This window comes from Urocitellus parryii, chromosome 5 (genome assembly GCF_045843805.1).
Source record: "Urocitellus parryii isolate mUroPar1 chromosome 5, mUroPar1.hap1, whole genome shotgun sequence".
NCBI classification, from domain to species: domain Eukaryota; kingdom Metazoa; phylum Chordata; class Mammalia; order Rodentia; family Sciuridae; genus Urocitellus; species Urocitellus parryii.
In genome coordinates, this window is record NC_135535.1 from 84963302 (window position 1) to 84986715 (window position 23414).

At 38.3% G+C, this 23414-nt stretch overlaps 1 protein-coding gene across 2 annotated transcripts in view; it reads left to right on the forward strand.

The window, feature by feature from the left end:
* The window catches only part of Itpr2 (inositol 1,4,5-trisphosphate receptor type 2), a 479802-nt gene that overhangs the window by 404183 nt on the left and 52205 nt on the right, over positions 1-23414 (forward strand). For both annotated transcript variants that reach the window (XM_077799170.1, XM_077799171.1), the window contains 4 exons: positions 1911-2106; positions 5932-6024; positions 15185-15315; positions 16559-16724. In XM_077799170.1, the coding sequence (XP_077655296.1) occupies positions 1911-2106; positions 5932-6024; positions 15185-15315; positions 16559-16724 (586 nt within the window). The remainder of the gene's footprint in view (positions 1-1910; positions 2107-5931; positions 6025-15184; positions 15316-16558; positions 16725-23414) is intronic.

The window sequence follows — 23414 nt, forward strand, 5'->3', positions numbered from 1 at the left end:
GTGTTGTGCATTAATCTTATTCATTGAATGGATGGAACAGTATATGAGACTGTTAGTATCAAGATACATCAAGTAATACTAAAACATATGTGAAATGACACATATAAAATCTCTGTTTTCCAGGGAAAGATGTTTAACAAAATAAAAGCTTATTTAATTATTATATGAGTTATTAGCAATAGTATTACTTTTATTTTATGTTACTTAACCCAGTTATAGTTTTATTTTCTTTCAATATTTTATCTTTCAAAGTTTATAATACTAATGCTATCTTGTTTTTATTGGGTTACTTATGAATATAATATCTATTTTGGTGTTTAAAGTACTAGAAGGAAATTTAAAATATAATATTTATTATAATATATTTATTATTATTAAAATTATTTATTATTTTGTACTATTATGTATTTAAAATATTATTTAAAATACAGCAGATTTTAAAATTAGTTTGTGTATTTTAAAGAATATTTGAGTAAGAACTCTCTCTTAGGTCCTCAAGTGTCAGTCCTTTATCTGAAGTAAGGAAAACTACACTCTAAATTTTCCTTTCAGAAATAAAGAACCATCAACCTATCCACTGTCAAGACCTTTAGAACTAGCAAGAGGCTGATGCTGTGGGCTTAGAGTAAGGCTCAGGAATTGTTATCAAGCATCCCACAGGCTTCTGAAAGCTATAAACTCTCTAGAGCTAACCTACTGCATATTGCAAGACCTGTTTTTCAAGCCACTGTTGAGTTAACATAAAAGAAAATCTCCTTCATGGCAACTTAATGCTTAAATAAATTGAATAAACCAGAGTAGTGACAATCTGGAAGTTGAATTTGCATTAATTTGTCTTTACTGAAGAATATTGACTTTATTTCTAAAGTTAGCTCCATCTTCCAGAAGATAAATAGAAAGATAGTTAAACTTGGTTTTTTAGTTGACCTTCATAAAATATTGGTTTCCTAAAGTGAGCAAACAAGTCAAGATCTATTGAGCAGTTATATATAAGACTATAATTGAGAAGTAACTGTATATAACCTTCAGTACTTGGAAAAACAGAAAGCAAGACCTTGGTGTTTCTGAAAGCATGTATGACTCATAATTGACCATTTCAGCCCACAGATAACAGAATACCAATCCCAGTTATTCCAATTTTAATGGTAGTATTAATTTCCAAACTGCTATTTATATATATTTTAAGTGAATGTTATTTTATGTCTTTTAATCAGCTTTTTATAATAAAATGTACTTACTAATGCATAATTTCAGCTTTTTAATGGAGCAATAAATAAACTCATTCTTGGTGTAGACAGTAAATAGCAAACAAATACCTATATTCTTGCCTAGAGCATAGCTTTTCTAATATACTAAAGATAAAATGATTAATGGCCCATTGGCAAAATTGTATATTATAATTATGTTTATACTTCTGCTTCTAAAAGTATTCGCTAAATTAACAGATTTTGTTTTTATTTAGTTAAAAAAAAAGGTGTTTGCATTTCTCAAAGGTTTGAATTCCATACCTTTTCTGTTGCATCAGACTTGTAAAATTGTTCTAATTTCTCCTCTAACCCCTTGAATAAACAGTGCATTTAGTGAATTTGTCAATAATTTATCAGTCAGGTGAATCCACTTTAATTTTTCTAAATTCAAATCAAAGTATACTATTTCTATAATGTCATAGAATAAATTGATATTATATTAATTATGAAGTTATCAGATGCATATTATATTATTAGAGTTATATTTATTGGAAAACAGTTTATTAATATATTCCAAACAGAGAAAAAATAAGTGTTTTGCTTTATGTTTAAGGTGGCTTTGGTTATTTTTTATAGATAAACTAGAATGGCTCACATTTGTATTTGTAATTATCTGTATTCATTTGCTTTTTGCTGCATTGCATTTTTTCTTCATTTTTGTAGCTTTTTGATTTGGTATACAGAGAAGAGACTCTGCTCAATGTCATAAAAAGTGTCACACGGAATGGCCGCTCCATTATTCTAACCGCAGTCCTGGCTCTCATCCTCGTCTACCTGTTTTCCATTATTGGGTTCCTTTTCCTGAAGGATGACTTCACTATGGAAGTGCATAGGCTGAAAAACAGAACTCCAGTTACAGGTATTGTTGCTTCCACTGAATGAGCTTTCTGACGGCAGATATGATTGTATGTAGCTTGTTTGTGGGATTATAGATAAACTTTAATGGAGGAAATTTTCCTTTCATTCCTTTGAAAACATGTTCTTGTTTACTACTGAGAGTCAGGAGCGTGCAGTACTTTCAGAGTACATATTAGCTGTCAATATGTATAGGGAAATACCCACACGAGAAACATCATCTAAGCTCACTCTCAGGAAGAATATTTCAATAATGCTGACCATACTCCAGAAGTCAGCATCTTCAGTGCAGAATAATGGGTTTGGAATTCTTTCCCTCCTCTTTTTCCTTGATCCATTTGCAATCATGATTCCATATGCTTGGTTGCAGTACAATACCATATTATATTTAATTGAAAATGATAAATGCTTTGATTTGGAACCCATCAAATAGTAAGGAATTTAATCTGGAAGATATGCTGGAAATACTGTGATGAAGGGACCCAGTCTATCAGCAGGTGATTTTCAGCATCCTGTACAGTCTAGATTTTTGTTATTTGAGTGGTTTGGCAGCACCCATTCCTGCTCACTGTGATTCGGGGCGTATTCTTTCCATGTTACTTTGGATGTTTTAATTATCATGCTTTCTAATGACTCCTTTCCCCATCTTTCTTACCTTCTATTGTTTTGGTTAAATTTCTTTGTTCCTCTTGTTCCCTGCCTCCTGCTTTTCTACATAGAATCATAGTCCTGCCTTTGCTGATAATTTTTCTGGTGCATCTGCTGGTTCTGGGTTGTAGAGAATAGAAACCACAAAATGGCACAGCCTGTCCTCAAACCATTAAACTTAAAAATAAGATTTAATTAGCATTGCCTTATAAATGATACGCTTTCTTGTCTTTAACAAACATTTCTCAATTATTCAATTGACAGTGTATGGTGTTATCTTTCTTAGACTATGTGATAATTAAGTGACATTTCAATCTATTAGTAATTCTAAGTGATCTAAGCACAGAATAGAAACATTAAATACATGAATGGAAAGTTATTAAGCAGGGACTCTACTGACTTTCATTCCTAGGTGTTAGTCTTTTTTACAATAACCTGAATATTTTCTGCTACTGCTTTCTTTATTCTTCCTTAAGTATTGCTTTGTACACATTAATACAGGTTTTACATATTTGGTGGAAAAGCTCATACATAAATACCTGTGAAGCTCCACTTTTACCAAACTATGAATCATAAACAGTTTTATCATTTTACTTACTTGCTAGACTAGAGGCATGATCACATTAACTTGCTCAGTACAGAGCCAATCTAAAACAGAAACATTGTAATTTCTGAATTCAAAATGTTTATGGTAGTTATTGTCTTAATGAATTCAGTGGTACATATTTTGAGTTACTTAAGAAGGAAGTTGGTGTCATATTATGAATATAAATATTTTCCTTAGAAATGGGAAAAATACCCTTCTTAACAAAATAGGCAACACTAGAGCTATAATTTCAAGCTCTTTACTAAAAATACTTATGCACATTCATATAGAAAGCTGTTAAATAAAGCTTTTGTAAATGCTATGAAAATCTAGCCTGTGGAAAGAGCTAACAAAGTTACACTCCTGATTCTTCACAGATTGAGAGTTTTGTTTCATAGATTGAGTAGTATATGATGTAATGCCCTAGAAAAAGCACCCTTATTTTCATTATATTTTTTGTTCATTTCTAATGCCATGTTGTATCTGTTTTATATCAAATTACTTGAGACTAGATGATTTATAAAGAGCAGAGTTTTGTTTAACTCACAGTTCTGGAGGCTGGGAAGTCCAGGGGCATAGAGCTGACATCTGCTCAGCATCCTCCGGTGAGGGTCTTCTTGAAGCATCTTCCTATGGCAGAGGGTACCACATGGTGAGACAGAGCCAAACTGGTTTTTATAACAGATCCACTCTTACCCTCATAACGTGATCACCCACCTGGTCCTATCTCATAATAATTTGGGGTGGGGATTAAATTTCAACATGAGTTTTGGTGGGGACATACAAACTATATCAGTAACTCTGTTGAAACATGATATAAAATTTACTCTTTCAAGTATTGGATACCATTTACTTGCAAAGTTGACTATGTGTATGGAGTGGAATGACTGAGGATAACACACTGGGGAGCAAGTGAAATTTGGAGTACAGAAGTATGCAGTTCTTCCGTGAGTGTGAAGTGCTGACCAGAAAACCAGTGGATGGGAGCACAGAGGCTGGGCATTTAGAGCTAATGGCAAAAGCATCACAGGTGTATGTGAGAGTGCAGGACTCATTATTTGCAAATGGCTTTGAGACTTTAGAAAGTGGTTCCTACCAGAATATTCTGCAACTCAAAGAAAATTTCACTTGAACAGTTTCCAAGGGAACCCATGTATCAGAAAAGCCCAAGAACTTGGAGGGAAATTTTTGTTGAAAAATTGAGGTGACTTGTCCCTCTTCCCCATCCTCAGTTCACCCTCTTGTTTATCACCCTCATTTTTACTCTCTAGTACCCTGCATGAGCTGCCCATGTGGCTTCTTCACCTATAGCCTGTCTTCTGCCTACCCGCATTAGTCATTATGACCACACCGTGAGTCTGACTGGCTATGGGATGCTTGGTGCAAAGTGTTCTGGTAGCTGAGGTCACTCAGCCTACTCTGTGCCTTCTGTGGTCTCTATGCCCTTTGTTAGGCAGATTGCACCTGGAATTACCCTATTGACTCCCTGCCTCATCTTCGTGCAAGGAAAACATCTATTTTATTTCTCTTCTAGAATTCACTGCTCCCTCTCCTGTTGCATTACACTTTTTTTCAACCTGTACTTCACTTTCTCTGTTCCGCTGCAGTTATGTCTATAACTCTGTGTTGCCTACTTGACTTTCAGTTCTTCAAAACCTCAAATCTGAGCCCTTAGAACCTAGCAGAGGACTCGAGTAGATATCTATTAAGGGGATAGCCACCAGAGCACATTGAGAAACTCCAGTTCTCTCCCTCTCTGACCACCTGATTCTCACCCCTTTCCCATGTCAGTACTGATGGTGATATGCCCACCGTCAGGGGCAGGGAGAAATGGAGGCCTGAGATCTGTGGTCTCCTTTTCCACAGGGGACCTAGCTCTCAGCCCCAGTGCTTGAGTGCTTTGGTAGTTGACAATCCCACCTCTCGTTCACCTCCTCCTCACTTTCCCTTCTAACTCCAGCTCCCATTTGCCATTTCTACTCTTATCGTAGCTTCTGAGTCAAAGAAAAATTTCTTTCATACAAATAGGAAGATTACTATTTTCTGTTCCATTCTGTACCAGGCAAATAAACTAATAGGTAGGTAGATGAGTTTCTGGGGACAATGAAAGAAAGGAAAGATCCTGAACAGGGATCTGGCAAAAAGATTTGTCCTTCCCTGGGTTATTTTATGCCCTTATTCCCTGCAGCCCATACTTTACTGCTAGAAATGCCACTGACTCTAGTCTGTACCTAAGCCATAGGGACAAGTGCTTAGAGTTCAAGGACTGCCAGTTGCATTGAGGGAATGTGTTCTTGGCACCCCAGTTCAGAACCCTGGATGCATCTGGCCGTACAAACATTCTTACATATGGTAGTTAAGGTCTAAATATTAGCAATACTTTATCGCAGCCACTTAAAAAAAGGTAAAATACTTTTAGTGAGTTGGTCCATTAATCTATTCTCTATAAAATTGCTTCAATAGACAAAACTCTGTTCAGGGTTTCAAACCAACTTATTAAAAGACTTTAGCATCACAGTTAAGTGGAATCTGTGTGTTAATTTCTTATTGTTTGCATACTCATCTCTACCCACACTCTGCTTTGTATCTTCTTAGGTAATTATGGAGTTCCTACCATGACTTTGCCTTCCATGATGGAAACATGTGAAAAGGAAAACTGTTCACCCACAATACCATCTTCAAATACAGGTCTGTAGAAAGAACTCTAGGATGGTATAAACTTGATACCTCTGAAGTAACGCTAATTACATCTAAGAAAGTTGCTCTAGGAATTTCATGATGAGATGAAATAGAAGAATAGAGGGTAAAAGAACCCAGAGTATCCAAACTAGAGAAAAATAAATTATCTTGTCTGTTATTTTGAATCCTTATCTTATTTCTTTGTATTATTGCTATTCATGATAATTTAGCAAATTTGTGGTACATGCTGCTAAAATTCTTTTACCATATGACAAACCATTCCGAGTCTCTTTTGACTGTATAGACTTTAACAAAGGATTTGGAAAAGCACAGGCTTAGAACTCCAAAAACTCAGCTATAATCGTGGATCTAGCTAGATGTCTTGGATATATTTTGAAAATTTCCTGGACTTTGTTCATGTGGCTTGCAAAGAGAGACAATGAAAGAATGAATGAAAATTTCCCTACTTCCACAGGAGCTAGTGAGACACTGCATATACAAATGATTTTTTAAAACTCCATATTCTTTTAGTAGTGGCAGGAGTCTGGAAACTATAGCAAGTGTGATGTTTCCTGAACATAGAAGAAATTAATGATTTCTTGAAGCAGTGAAGAAAGACACAGGGACTGTGTGTCATTAAATATTTTGAGAGCTGCCATATATAAACAGGAGTAGATATGATTGAAGAAGATGTTCTGTGTCTACAGAGGACAAAATTGGACTCTGGGAAGATAAGGGGGAAAAGAGTGTAAGGATGGAGCATGTTGTCTGTCTAGTCATAACAACAGTGCCTTCTTTCCTAGTTGTCTTTTGCTTTGAGATGTTGGACTATTACTTGGGGGGAAATGGACATTTTCTTTCCCTGACTAAGATAGTTCACGCTTTATGACCTAAAGGGAGGATTAAACACATTTATCCAAGCTCCCAGTATCTACAGGTGCTGTGAGCAGCTGCCACCAAGACTCGTTTTCCCCCCTGCCCCTGCTTTCCAGTTAAGGCTTACCTTAGTAGAACCAGCTTTCCTCAGCTCATGTGGCATTGCTGTGCTCTGCAGTTTCCAAAATCCTATTACATGCATCCTTCAATTTAAACATCTCCAATTTCTTCAGCCTTCCTCACATATTATAGCAGTGACTCTTGATGTAATACTCCAAGGCAAGCAGTTGAATGGTGCTGTTGCATTCTGGGTAGCAGAATTGGGGATTGCATCACACTCTTGACCCGTATTTGGCTGACTCGTAACTGAAATGCCATTCTTCACTGGCTTAGCTGTTAAGCCCTAAATACCCATCCTGTACTCATATAATTGGGAGTTTGAGGTTTCACATATGAAACCATGCATTTATTTCTCTCTGTTTCTGCCAACTCATAATCCTAGGACTTCGCAGATTATCCAGTGAATAGATGAGGAGTTTTTTGACCAGATGATCTCTTAGTTTCAGGGCAGTTCCAGTTCAAGTGGGCCATGAGTCTCAAAGTAGTATACTTATTCCCTCTTGTCATCCTCAAGTTTGATAAGTTCTACAATAGGATAAATATGGCTTGCCACCTGTTTTTGTACAGCTTGACCTAAGAATGATTATGACATTTTAAAATGTTTTAAAGAAAAAGATGTAATGGAAACTGTATGTTACCCACAGATGGTATTAATAATAATGAAAACCTGTGCCTGTCTGCCTTCTTCCTTCCCTTCCTTCTTCCCTTTCTTCCTTTTACCATCATTCATAAAAATTTCTGGGGCCCTTGCTCTGGGCCAGCCACCATGACCCTGGCCCTTATGATAATTATAAAATATTGGTGGAAGCATGAAAAGCTATAAAATAAGGCTAATTCTGTGGTCAATAATCAAGAGAGACTGGCCATAGGTAAATTATACAGAAAGACCTTTCTCAGAGGAATTAGTTGAGACTTAATAACAATAAGAGTGAGGTCCTGCCCAGTCTTCAAAAACCTGGACCAGGCTTAGCATTTCAGGTACTGTGCTGGACACTTTGTGTTCATGATGTTATTTAATCATCACAACCCTTCTATGACTGAGAGAGACAGGACTAATTATTTTTGTATTTTAGATAAAATTTGGAAGAATCAAGACTTTAATTGCCAGGATCACAGAGCTTGGAAATCAATGTGGATTTCTGATTCCAAAGCCAGCACTCTGTCTGACTGTTATTTCTTTCCAGTTAAAGGATTAATCTCTAATAAATTATTTCCCCCTATCCAAAATTCAGAGATTGTTAAAATTCCACCTGTTAGATTGCCTTTCACTGAGTATGCATGAATGGATTTTCTTTAAGCATGTTGTATATGGAAGGCAATTTCTTGGATACATTCTTCATTGCATATTTATCAACAGGACTTGGTTTTGCTTCCTACTCCCTTTCCCTGGGGACATCTGAGAGTGCATGGAGTAAGGTGTGTTTGGTTTTCATAACCAAAGCTGGATATCTGATAGAGGCTAGGGAGGCTAAATATCCAAAAAGCAGAGGACAGCCCACAACCAAGAATCATCCAGTCCAAAGCATTAATATTGTTAAGGCTGAGAAACTTTGTTTTATCTGGACATTGGTTTAAAACTCTAAATACAAACTTTTCTTTTCACTTTTTAAAAATTTTGTTCTTTTTAGATACCGATGACAATAGAGTATATTTTGACATGTATTTATACATACATGGAATATAACTTATTCTAATTAGGATCCCATTCTTGTGTTGTACATGATGTGGAATTTTGCTGATCTTATATTCATATATGAACATAGGAAAGTTATGTCTGATTCATTCTACTGTCTTTCCTGCTGAATATAATCTATTAAAAAAGGCTTTCTGACACCAGGCATAGCCTACATGTTGGTGGTTGCTTTTTCTTTCTATGTTGTATTTCATTCCAGCTGAGGTGGGAATACAATACTTGGTACAAACTTTGTTCAGTATGTTCAAAATAAATGTTTCATGTGACAAGTTAAAAAACAAAAAAGCTTTCTGAAAACTTTTATACCATATTACTGTTCACCTAAAATGTGATGAGAAGACCTTACCTCTCCCTTTCTCTATGGACAAGTGGAGACAATTCTTTCTCCCAGGTGCATGGTCCAGGGGCAAAGTCTATATCATTTGGGGCTCTAGCTGAGCTAGGAGTGGGAAGAAAGGTAGAAATGCTTTTGCAAGGAAAGCTGCCAAGGTAGGAGGAAAGCAAGGATTCCAGCTGGATGGTAGCAGAGTTTCAGCCCTGGAAGTGTGTTGGAGACATGGTGGGGAGTCCTACATGGTAGCAAGAGCTTTTCACACTTACGAATTATTCCCAAGTCAGTCTTAAAAATATAGAAATGCCTATATTAATCTACTCTTTCTTCCATATCCTTTTTTGCGCTTGACATGCAAGTGTTAAAATTCATTTCATTGAAAATTCTTTGGGTTTGAGCTTCCTTTAACTTTTGTATTTAACTCAGATATTTAACTGCAGAAGTGGAGTGAAAGCTAAAACCTGGTGTTTGTTGTGCAGCGTGTGTCACTTAGATTTAAAAATAACTTTTCTATGTCTAAAACCAGGATTAAGTTTTAATTTGCAAACCCTAGTGTGCATTTGTGAGGGCCTTGGTTTGTTACCTTGTGGACAGCAGGTCCACATTACAAAAGGCCCAGACACACACAGTGGCATAATAACTAGCCTTGTGGTGTTTGGGAGGCAGAGCGACCAGCTCCCGGGGAAGGCTCCTATGGATGTGGGTAAGGTTATTGTCCCAACAGCAGAAAATTCACATGGTACCTGGCAACCAACTGTGGTTGGAAAAAAAAAAAAAAAAACTTTTATTTCATTTGCTACTGACCGCCCTGATTCCTAGACAAAAATATATACTTTTTTAAAAAAGAACCCCTGAACTGACTTTTCTAGAAAAGCAAAACCTTTTTGAGATAATTTACAAAATATAATCACAATTATGCTGTAAGTAAAAAGCCATCTGAATATACAGGAAAAAAAGGAGGAGGTTCACAATTGTTTAACATTTATAAGTAATTCAAAGTTAACATGTTTCGATATTTTACTTTAATAGAAAAGATCAATAAGTACCAGAAACCAGTCAGCATGATGCACTCTACATTTTGGCTTCCTACAGAATGCCTGGTGTTTTAAATTTTTTTCCTAGTTAAAAATTTTCAAATCAGCAATTCCATAATAGATGGATTTTAATTAAAGCTGAAGACTTAAAAAAAAATGGGTTTCTCAGTTGTGTTCAGATTTCCAAATGTATCTCAGTGATAATCCATTTCTTTCTCAGAAACCATAAACTGAATAATTTAATTATTAATGCAAAAAAAGATGAAATTAGTAAATCTTATTTAAGCATGTCCAGTATTTAAAAAATTTTATAGACTACCACTTCAGATGAGAGGGAACTGTTTCAGAAACAATAAAATTTATTTTGATTCCTGTCTTCATAGGAAAGATTTTTTACAGTATGGAGAAAAATATTTAACAATAGTCAAATGAAAATGGATAATTTAACCTCATATTGTTCCAGTATCAAATTTGTTAATTATGTTAAAACCGTACCTTTTCTTAAGATTTAAAAGCCATTAATCAGTAATGGTAATTACAATAGCTAGAATTTGTTGAGTCCTAACTATGTACCAAGCACTATTCCAATTTATTTTTACATGTGAATATGTAGACCTTTTCAGTGTTGCTACACTGAAAGTCAGCTTCCACTAATTCTTTCCTTTTGTTTATAACCAACATATGCTCTCTCTGCTTTCATAATCACCTCCATTTATTGTCCCTACTCCCTGGTCACCAGGAGGACCATTGCTTTGCATCTGAAATCTTTTGCTTGGTCTCTCTCTTTTTACATACACTTGAGGTTCTAATTGAATCTCCCTCTGGTTTCCACCAAACGAATAGTTTTAATACCAAAGTTTCTTATGAAACAATTGGGCCTACACTGTCTCCTTCAATCTGTGCAGCAACCACCTTCTCTGTTATTATTCATCTCTTCCTGCTGGTTCCCAGTGACCTTATTGTTAAATCCTATGACCTTTTCTAACCTCTCATTGCCCTTGACTCTTCCATAATTTCAAATTTTTTTGTCATCCCTTCCATGTTTAAATTATTCTCTTCCTGAATTTCACCCAGAATTCTGGTCTTCTCTGACTTTTTAAAAAATGTCTGTCGTCTCATCCTGTACACATAAAAATCATCAACATTCCTTCCTTGTCTTCATCAGAACAGCCCATATCCAGTTCTTCCATCTGAATTGCCTACTTTTGTGGTCTAATGGGACCATCCTTTTCCTATGTCACCACTGGCTGGACAGCCCTGGTATGGTATTCAATGCTGCCTTCTCCCTCATGCCTAAAACCCCATCTGCTCCTTTTCGTTCATCCTTCCCCCTGTTCTTTGCCATTATCCTGGTAAAGCCTCATAGCACATCATGCCTGAATTATTGCAACTGCCTCCTAAGTGGTCTTTCTACCTCCAGTCATTCTCTCCTCCTCAGTTCACCCAGTTTATCACCACTACACTACTTGTCAGAAATCACTGCTCTGAATATTTCCTCCTGTACCCCCGGTCAGCCTTTCCACGATGCTCCATTACCTGCCCAATAAAGTCCACACTCCCTGAAGCTTCACAGAGAGCTCTCCGTTTATCGCTCCCACTTCATCTTCCTCTCCTGGGAACTCACTGGTTTATTTGCTGTTCATTGTTCAAGCCTATATCTCTCCACCTCTGTGGCTTTCGGCTTATGCCACGTGAGATGTGTCTCTGCTCAAGTCTTAGGCCACTGACTTTTCAAGATAAACTCAAGCTCTGTGTTAATTATTGAGACACCTCGCCAATTATATGTGGCGTGGAAGGTTCTTGCGCTGCACTGATGGCTTTGTACCACTTCTATGTGTTGGATCACGAGCTATTTTGCAGTGTACATGTTTTTCTCATACTATTTCCCCAACCAGAGGGTAAACAACTTTGCCCCTGTTGGAAGCTCTCCAGTTGCTCCCCACAGCTTTCAGAATACAAGCTTGATGGAATCCCCGAGCTCTGCTCCCACAGCTCTTCTCTCATGCCTTCCACACGCCTCTTTATATACCAAAGGCCCAGTGGCCTCCGCCCCCTTGGGGTCCCTCAACACCCCGTGTGCTTCCACACCTGTTCACCTTTGCTCATCCCATTTAATCTGCCCAGAACGCCTTACTTCACTGATTTTACTCCCCAGGTGTGCCTTGTCTTTCCAGGGTCCCTTCAGGTGCCACCAGCTTTCAGGATGCCTACCCCTTTCCTTTCCTAGGACCATGTGTCCTATGGACCGGGACACCCTCATCTCTCTCACCTCTATTCCTAGCACCTAGCCAGTGGCTGCTGGTATGATGAAATGAACAAGGCAGATGTGATATGGGCAAGGCCAGCTGGTTACACAGGTAACCACAAGGTGGCATTTATCTATGTGAATTTATCATGATATGGGCCCTGACTTTCAGCCTGAAGGTCTGGGAACTTAACCTAACAAATTGAGAGTGGATCCATCTCACAAAGGTAGAGCTTTTTTTAATTGATTTTTTAAAACTAAATGATACCAGAATGCATTATAAATCTTATTACACATACACAGCATAATTTTTCATGTCTCTGGTTGTATACAAAGTATATTCACACCAATTCGTGTCTTCATATATGTGCTTTGGATAATGATGTCCGTCACATTCCACCATCCTTTCTAACCCCCTGCCCCCCCCCTTCCCTTCCCATCCCTCTGCCCTATCTAGTGTTCGTCTGTTCCTCCCATGTTCCCCCTCCCTACCCCACTATGAGTCAGTCACCTTATATCAGAGAAAACATTCAGCATTTGGTTTCTGGGGATTGGCTAACTTTATCTAGCATTATCTTCTCTGATGCCATCCATTTACCTGCAATTGCATGATTTTATTTTCTTTTAATGGTGAGTAATATTCCATTGTGTATATATACCACATTTTGTTTTATCCATTCATCTATTGAAGGGCATCTAGATTGATTCCACAGTTTAGCTATTGTGAATTGTGCTGCTATAAGCATTGATGTGGCTGTGTTCCTGTAGTATGCTGTTTTTAAGTCCACAAAGGTAGAACATTATTAACCAAGCTCATAGAGGCTCCTGCCTAAACCATGAGCCCATCCACTGATTAGTACTGAGCAGGGTGACTGGACTGATGCTGACATTGGCCTGACCTGGGCCATATCTGCCTTTTTACATGGCACACCTACCATCCATTCTCTCATGATGTATTTGCAGCCAATCAATTTTATTTCACTATGGCTAATCACAGGAGTTGCATATGGATTTTGTCAACTCACTTCTTAGAGAATAAAGAACCTCATTTCCATATTTGGAGGAGAGATAGGAGCACTTTCCTGTCACTTTTTTAAAAATATTTTTTTAGTTGTTTATGGACCTTTAATTTATTTATTTATATGTGGTGCTGAGAATTGAACCCAGTGCCTCATACATGCTAGGCAAGTGCTCTTACACAGAGCTATAACTTCAGCCCCTCTTGTCACTTTTATGTACTGATTATGATACTTGATAAGTCTTTAGCAACTGTTTGTTGTGACATGACCAAGCAGTTACTGAATGATTAAATGAATGCAGACCATGCCACTAGATATAAGATTGCTTTGCTTGAAAATCTAACTGTAGCAAAGTAGCATATTCACATGTTCCATGTGACCTCCTTACTGGAAAACCATTTTTGTCTTTCATTTGCTGACACATTTCTAACCCTTTTTCTTCTCATTCTTCTCAGCCATCATGTTAGGATCTGCCCCCGTATGTTGGACCCTAGCTAGCACAGTACAGACAGCGTAGTCCACTGCTCACCCACTTGCCTTGTCTGCTCTGCCCCAACACCTCTTCCCCATTGTTCCTTCCTCCAAAGGGAGTTTTCTTTCCCCTGCTTTCTAAACCACAGTGTGCCTTGGTTCAGCTCTGAGATAAGTGACCACCGCAGATTCTGCCACTGTCTTTGAAGCCACCTCTCATGCTTGCCCATCCCTGGCTGTAACCAGATGTATCCCAGCATGTTAAAAAAGGGACAGCTCTAAGGAAAGTAAAAATACCAGAATCCCTCATTCATACAGTGTTGAAATCTGTTCAGAAGGGAAAAATCAGTCTTTCCTAACAATGAGCTAAACCAGCTATTGTTCAAGGATCACATAGACAGATTCTTTTTATTTGCTTTACTGGTGGTTGCTTGTGCAGTCATGCCTGGACATATGGACTGTAGTTACAGAATCCCAAAATTCAATGCCCCTGTGTTTTTTGTTTGTTTGTTTGTTCTACTTTGTAACCAAAAAACACCCTTCTGCTCATTTATTAATGTTAGAACATTCTGATTCTAACATCCAACTTAGTATAAGTTTGTCACTATTTTAAATTATTAGGAAATTATGTTTTAAGTCTGAGAACTATACCTTTAGACAATATTAATCTAGCCTAAGAATTTTTCTGTTATGTAATACCTTTTTCTCTCTGTCCATTTCTCCCTGAGTAAAGGTTTTCATATAAATACATTGTGTTTCTCATCCGTACCTCCAAGTTGTTCCTTAAGAAAACTTAGAAACTTAACTAAAATGACGAAATAATTGTGCCTGCCCAAAATGTAGGCACTTACTGAAGTGTATAGCAGTCTGTGCAGTTTTTACATACCATAAACATAATCTTTGAACAACCCTCGGAAGGGTTTTATCCTTAAACAGCCCTTCTCATTTTGCAGATGAGGATGTTGAGGTTCAACATTCTGGAGCCTTTTGGAACACAGCAGGACTTGAAGCCTGGTCTAGCTGGCTTCCTTGTTCATGCTCTTTCCTCTGTGAGACTTGTGTCTCCTAGGTGACATGGCTGTTTGTGGAGGTTTTACCACAATCTCTTCCCACCACAACAATGCACAGTGAATATTGGCTTTCTTATATTTTGTCATTTCCGTTCTGTCATTTTTCTATCTGTGCAAGAAAAAAAATATTTCAGAAAATTAAAAGTGTGTCTTCATCAGTGTGTGTCAGTCATGTGCCGACACATATGAAGTAGATGTCATGTGGCTTTAAAAATTGTGTAATGGCACAGTCAGAAGTACAATATTTGGAAATAGATAACAGTATGTTTTTAAAATGTAGGTTTGCTATATCATTTATGTGTTTTCATAGCTGACGAAGAGTATGAAGATGGCATTGAAAGGACATGTGACACTCTTCTTATGTGCATTGTCACTGTGCTGAACCAGGGCCTCAGAAACGGTGGTGGCGTGGGGGATGTGCTCAGAAAGCCGTCTAAAGATGTAAGTCAGAGGAGAAGTATTTTTTTCAAGAAGCATATAATTATTTTTTGCAACCTTTCTTAATAGCATTTATAATATGATTTTGTTTTCATAGTACTATATTGTTTGACAGTGGCCAATAACATCTGCTAATTGTGTACTAGGATTACACAGAAATAGCTGTAGCACTAACAATCTATGTATGCTAGTAGGGTTATGAAATGCATCCACGTCTGACCTCTGTATTCTGTTACCACAACAGAATCATGACTGCAAACTTCATCTAAGGGTTGATTGTTACATAAATCACAGCAAGGAGGCCGCCTCTTGTCTATCAGGTTTCTCAGACATAAAGATTTACTCTTTGCTTCTGCCTGGGAAGAGCCTTCATTATTTATCCATGATGAATATAAACTTTGAACAAATTCTAATAGGATTTCATATATTAAAATGGCAAGGAAGGAAAAAATTTTAATAATTATAAAATCTTGAATGCCTGGCTAAGAGCTTTAAAGTCTTAATTCTGCAGCTGGCCAATTGTATAATGTCAAGTCATTTAAACTTATAAACTCAGGTCCGTCAGCGGTTAAACTGAATTACATGATCTCTAATGTATATATATATTTTTTTAAAGTTTTTTTTAGCTGTAGTTGAACACAATACCTTTATTTTATCTATGTATTTTTTTTATGTGGTGCTGAAGATCGAACCCAGCACCTCGAATGTGCTAGGCGAGTGCTCTACCGCTGAGCCACAACCCCAGCCCCCTCTAATGTATATTTTGATACTGTTCACTAGGTAGAAATAAGGGTGGACTCTGTATTCTTGACCTCTTAACGCTGAGGACAAACCTATTCCAGAAATTGACAAACACTTAGATCCTCTCAGCTCCCTAATTACTGACTTTTGGAATTAGTATTTAACTACATTTTGTGTAGTGTCTGGAATGTGGCCCACTGTGCCAAAATGCATTTAGTGGAATCCCAAAATAAAGTAGTTTCTAAAGAAAGGTGCATCCGCTCCACTGGGTAGAAAAATATGCTGTCTTACAGAAGTGGAAGGGTTTGAGAATAGGGTAGGCAGTTTATCTTAAAATTCTTAAAAGAAGATAAAGATAGAAAGTGGGGGTTATTATTTTTACAACTGTGGATATTATTTACATTTATTGAATATATATATGTGCTAGGCAGTATGCTAAATCAGATCAGTATAACTTGAAATTATGTATAATATTCTATATATTTTTCTTAAAATTTTATTTCAGGAACCCTTGTTTGCTGCCCGAGTGGTTTATGACCTTCTATTCTTTTTCATTGTCATCATTATTGTTCTTAACTTGATTTTTGGAGTTATCATTGATACCTTTGCTGATCTCAGAAGTGAAAAACAGAAGAAAGAAGAAATTTTGAAAACAACCTGTTTCATCTGTGGTAAGTGTTCTCCATATGCTAAAAGAATAGATGAATAAACTGTTTAGCAGGAGAGAGGGGCTAGAATAATTTTTTTTCATTTGTCATGCTTTTGGAAAATCTACTTGAAAATGAAGGCTGGATAAAATTCAGATTATGTAACAGAAAAGTACACTGGAATTCTCTGCTTCCATAAATAGAAGAATTGGATCCCAAAGCTATTCTGTCATTATTTCTGCAATTTGTATGATTCGCTGATTTTAGAATGTGATGCAAAAATGTCAAAAGGTTTCCCCAACTGGCTTTTATCACAAAAATGTATTAATTACACAACAGAATGATTTGGGGCTTTTGGGGAGGGTTAAATTATGAATTCAAAGATGCTTTTTCCAGAAGCTTGAACTTCTATTCTCTAACATCACTGTTTTAGATTCTCATCTTTAAAACTGGGGGGTGCTTTCTCCTAGTTTTCAAGCATCCCAGCATACCCACCACTCTCCTCCCTGCCGCATCATCATCTCTCTCAGGAGCCCCATCCTTCCCTCTGTTGGCATCCTTCTCTTGGACTCGGCTCTCTTGTCTTTATTATTCATACCACATACTAAAAAACTAAGAGCACCAAATTAGACTGGCACGAAGTGAACCAGGAGTATGTGACATCTCCAAAGCCCTTTCTGACTTTAGCTGTCCCTGCAGCTGGTCTCCTGTACTGTAGAATCCCTCTCCCTCTTTGGATGACCACCTACACTAGGCTGACTTCACCCTCTGATTTTCCATGTTGGGCTGAAGATTCTTTGGCTAAAAGTCACCAGATAAGCATAAGGGCTTCACTCCAGTGTAACCATTTATAGCTTAGATTGGGCCTCAGTAAACCCCATTTTCTCCCCAGTTCATCTTTTGTGGATTATTTTGTTTCCTCCCGTGGCTCTTCAAACCTTTCCAGAGATGTACCAGAGAATAATGTGCAGTAAAGTGCTGCATGCCAGGGAAACAATTAAAATTGACACATACCCTGTCTCAGGGTGTTCACGATCTGTTGTGGGATACAAACATACTAAACAGCATACTAAACAGCTGTCATTTGTGATGAGAGAAATATTAAAGAAGTTCCCGCTGAGCTGCAAGGACCCAAAGGACGGTGACCTCTTCAGGTTGGAGTAAGGAGCAATGGAAAAGAATCAGGAAAACCTCTTAGGAGAGCTAATGGCAGAGCCAATGGCTTAAGATGGAAGAGCATTAGCCAGCTGGAGATGGGTGGAAGCAGAATGGCCAGGAGATACAAAGGCTCAGAGGAAAGAACAGCACCATGAGGAGCTTCATTTACTCAAGAAAATCTCAGCATCATCGAGTGTGAAGTTCAGAGCAAGGGATGCCAAGAGGACAGGTTAGCCAGATCATGCAGATTAGCCTTTTTGGTTAGGCAGCATGGACTTTATCCTACAGACTTAGGATCATGAACCATTAAAGAATCATAAATAAAAGAGTTAAGGTTCTAATTTTTGTTTTAGAGCAGTGTGGCAGCTTTGGGAGGCTCTTTATCAGGAAATAGTCCTGCAAGCAGAGTAACCAGGTAGGAGGATGTGGCCACAGTTCAAGCAACAGAAAGGTAATATAAACCTGATTCATTGAGTAGTGGAGGTGTTAAGGGTAGAAGGCAAGAAATATTTAGAGGACAGAATTTTTAAACCTTGGTGGCTAGGAATACCGATGACAGATACCTTAGGTACTTGGGTGGAGAATAATACCAACAGGTGATTGTCTTAAGAATAGATGAATAAAATCCCTTTAGGTAGGAATATTCTGAGTTTAACTTTAGAAATAATTAAATTGCATTGTGCATTGAAAACCTCAGTGTTGTACATCCAGCGTAGGCCAGTGTATGAGTATGAGTCTCAGGGAGTGGGTCTGCACTAGAGACCAGTCAACTGGGGAATCCTCAATCTGTGTGGGGTAAAATCAGGAGCATGGGGAAGAGCTTCTGAGTGAGAAAACACTCAGCTTGGATACATGTGGAAAGCACCAGCCTTGAAGAGTTAGGAGAGAAAAAGATTCACATACCAAAAAACTAAAAGCACCAAATTAGACTGGCACGAAGAGAACCAAGAGTATGTGGCATCTCCAAAGTGAGGGGAGAAAGCCTCATGAGACAGGAATGAATGCTCAACCCTGCCAGAGCAGAGAAGGCCAGTAGTATGAAGTGAAAGGGCCTCTGGACTTCTCATTCAGAGTCTCTGGTACTTTAGGTAGAGCAGATTATAATGCTGAGCAAGGATTTGCTAGAAGGAAATTAAGACAGAAACTGGAGTCTTCTATTTTGGTATCTGGATTAGAAGGGAGAGAGCAAGGTTGAGAGGTAGCCAAGGAAGATGTCCTGCAGTCATTCAGAAGCTTGGAAAGAACATGCTGAGAGGCTGTCAAGGTCCCACCTTCAACCTTGGAACCTCTCTTTTAGCATCATCAACAACATCATCATGGGACATCTCAAGACTATTTATTGAATACTCATTAGACAATGGATTTTCAACTTAGATTTTTTTTCTTTGAATTTTTTTTTTTTTTTGAAAAACAAAGTATATTCTGCATGTGGCCAAAACCTTTCTTTACACACATGGAAACAATTCAGATCCTATCAATGTCTGGCTAGTAATCAGTAGAGCCAGGATTTAAACTCAAAAGTCCACTAAGCTACATGATTCTCTTTAAATGGCAGCATCAGGTCATGGTCTAACTCAAGGACAACCAAGCCCGGGAACAGATCCAAGTTGAGGAGTGTAGTGATATGGGGCTGAGCCATTATAGGGAAGGATGAGTTCCAGAGGGGAGAAAAGATGCATTCTTGGGAACTTCTGGTGTGCCTCATGGTCTGCCTTTCACTGCCTCCTCTAAGTCCTTTTCTTCATGATCCTAACTGTCATGTTGGTGCACTACCTCTGAAAAAGGCTGTGTTTGAAAGAGAGGGTCACTAAGATGGGAGACTCATTCTAAGACATGATCCTATGTCCCATGGCTTTTCATGGTTACTTTAAAAACCTATGACCTAGAAGTTCCTTAAAACATCACAGTAACCCTCATTGCCAAACTTAAGTCTTCTTTCCAAACTCACTATTAATTTCCTGTTGACCTTTTTTTTTGTACTTCTGGTTGTTCATTCTTTGGTTTTACCCCAGACTCCTAAGAAAGAAGTTTTGATTTCTTCTCCCAAACCCCTAGAAAAGAGATTTAATTTTGACATTGACTTCTTGTCTTTCCTCTCTGCCATCCTCTTTAACCTCCCTTTTGTACAGATTATTGCCAAATAGGCCTCCTCAGCTCCAAACCCTCCCTATGTTTTCCCATCTATTTTCATTTGTTTATGGGACACATAGACAGACGCATCTTCCCGGTAGCCAGACGTTGTTCCATGTCTAAAACCAATACATCATGTCTACCTCTCCACTCTGACCCAGCTCCTAATCCTGACTTACATGCTGCACTTCATGATGTCCTCCTCCCCTGCCTCCAGTTGTCTGGCTGGGAATGTCACCGTTGTTTTTTAGCATCTCCTTCTTCCTCTTCCAGATACACCAGCTACCTTGAGCTAATGAATCTACTTCCACAGTCACACATCTTCATATATTCCCACAGCCACACCTTGGATTTTCAGGCTCATCTTGACTCATGCTCCAAAATGGTCTGCTCAGTGCTGCCAGACTAATTTTTCCACTTTAAATTCATCATTTTCTTACTCAAAGAGCCATCAGTAACAGTCTATAACTCTAAAACTCTAATTTTCCTGGCATCTAAGAAACCTCACGATTTGGCCTCTTCTTTTTTTTCCCCCTACCTGTTTATCTACATTTATTCCATTTATATCCCTGTTCCAGTCCAGCTGGTTACTCATGTTTAACTTCCTGAACTCCCTCTGTGTTCTCAGTTGTGGGGCACATTCATTTTAAAATTCCAAACTCCTGAGCTGTTGAGTTCCTGCTCGCCACTCTCTGAGGCCCAGCTCTAAGGTCATTATGCCATGAATCCATCTCTGATCTCACCAACCAGAGCAAATATGTCTGCCCTTAAATTCCTCACATCACACTCAGCTCTACGTTGCTGTACATGTCATGGCTGTCTTATCACCTTTGCTGAGTGCTGTGCACCGTGTATGCTAGAAAACACATGAACCTCATGATCAAATAGACATAGCTCTACAGTGGTTCCACATCTGGCTGTGTGATCTTGGCCAAGTTTCTTACCACTCTGAGCCAGCTATGTCATATGCCAGGTATTCAGGGATGGAGGGTGATATGTCAAGAGGTGCAAGGATATGTTGGATCAACATATTCTAAAGTCTCTTTCCTGGAAGTTTTATGTTTATTCAAGTCCGAGGGGCCATTTAGGTAATTTAACCTGAGAATAAATGTAAATAGTGTTTTTATATTGGAACAAATATTATAAAGTATATCAAACTTTGTGTGCACATTTAAATAAAATGGAAACTTGAAAAAAAACAACAGTTTGTCAATTGGTCCTGGGCATTTTTAGGAAATTAAAAGGTGGAAATGTGGAGAGTATCATGATGATGGATTTCTAGACATGCACTCATTGCTGGACTCTCTATACCTGCAAGATATGGTGCATATCCTATCTTAATTATAAGGTTTATTAAGATATACATATCTTAATTACAATTTAATTACAAGAAACATTTAAACAGCCAGGATATTTGGGAGTTATATTAGTAAGTTGTAAAATAGTTGCAATTAACTCAGAATTGTGTTTTAGTATAAGGGGGTTATCTGTGGTTTAAAAAAAGAAGATATAAAATCAAATAAGAGGAGAAAACCTTGATAGCAAGAGAGACTGGCTCCAGGTGTTTTCAAGACACACGCACAGTGGTTGGGAAGATGTGGATTCTGTGACAGGTGGTGGCAGCAGCTAGGCTTTCCCAGCCTTGAAGGCTATGTCCAAACATTTGAGAGTTAAATGTGACTCAGAAAATAATTGCTGGTAATTCTGAAAGTGGCCATGACTGGGTGATGGTTAGCAGAGGACAGAGCTGAAGCAGTAATCGTAGAAACAAAGTAGCTCCTGTATCCAATGGCTCATGCTTGTAATCCCAGCAACCTGAAAGGCTGAGGCAGGAGGATCACAAATTCAAAACTAGCCTCAGCAACTTAGTGAGACCCTGCCTTAAAATAAAAATTAAAAAGGGCGGAGGAAGTGGCTCAGTAGTTTCACACTTATTATGGTTTGGATATGAGGTATCCCCCAATAGCTCACATGTGAGATAAGGCAAGAATTTTTTCAGAGGAAAAATGATTGGGTTGTGAGAGTCTTAATCAGTGAATTAATCCCCTGATAGGGATTAACTGAGTGGTGACTGAAGTGGTGGGGTGTGGCTGGAGGAGTGGGAATTGGGGCTTGATTTTGGGGTATATATTTGTATCTGGCAAGTGGAGATCTCTCTCTCCCTCCTATCATCATGTAAGCCACATCCCTTTGCCATATGCTTTTGCCATGATGTCCTGTGTCACCTTGAGCCCTGAAGGATGGAGCCTGCCTCTGAAACTGTGAACCCTCAAATAAACTTTTCCTCCTAAAATTGTTCTGGTCAGATTTTTTAGTCACAGCAGCAAAAAAGGTGACTAAAACAATACCTCTGGGTAGTTCAATCCCTGGTACAAAGAAGCAAATATATATACATATACACTGATATTTGTGTAGACCATATATAAAATGTATACACACACACACACACATACACATACACATACACATATACATATCTCTGTGTGTGTGTGTGTGTGTGTGTGTGTGTGTTTTGAATTGCTGGAGGCTGAAAACCCAACAAGAAGGAGATGTGTGGATAGACCAGGTGTGATGAAACAACATGACAGGCTATCTTGCTCTGGCAATATTACCCTAATATCAATCATGTCAGAAAATTCAGAATCATTCTTGATTCCTCCTTCACCCTAAGTCTACACCTGTAATTATACTGACCTTTCAAATTTTCATTCTAAATGCCTCTTCCACCTCTCTTATTCATTTACACAATTTTTCTATTTTTCTTTTGAGTGTAGCTGAATGCCTACTGTTTGCTAGAAATTATGCCAGGTGCTGATATTATAAAAGTTAATCAGACAGTAAAGTGGTAGAGGCTGAGACAGAGACAGACATTTTCTTAGCCAAGTGTTGAGGCCCCCCGAGATCAGCCATCTAGCTGTCTGTGGGAGTCAGTGGTGCAGTGTGTGAGCTGAGTCTTGAGGAAGGAATATTTGCAAGGCAAAAAGGAGAGGAGGTGGAGGCAGAGACTTGATGTATTTGGAGAGAAAGAGAAAGAGAAACTGCCAGTTTGGATTGTCAGCGAGTGGAGTCTAAGGATCACCTCAAGTTCCCCACTCAACAAGGACTTCCTAAACAGCAGTGAAGGAGGAGACTTTTAATGAGCTAAGTCAGGTCCACAAGCTACCCGATAGGATTTATCAAGTAGGCAGCTGGAAGTGGAAACTGAAGTTGAAAAGAAAGGCTCATACTGGAGATGAGGATTGAGAAACCATCAACGTGATGATTGTTAAGATGGTGGGAATCTGTGGCAAAGCCCAGCGAGTAAGAGCCCATGCAGAGGAAAGAGCCGGTTCTGCTCTCAGCTCTCCCCTACACTGCCCTAGTGCCTCATTCTCTACCTCAGCCCTTTCTCTTCTTCTAAATTCTGCCCAGGAGCTACTTGAAGTA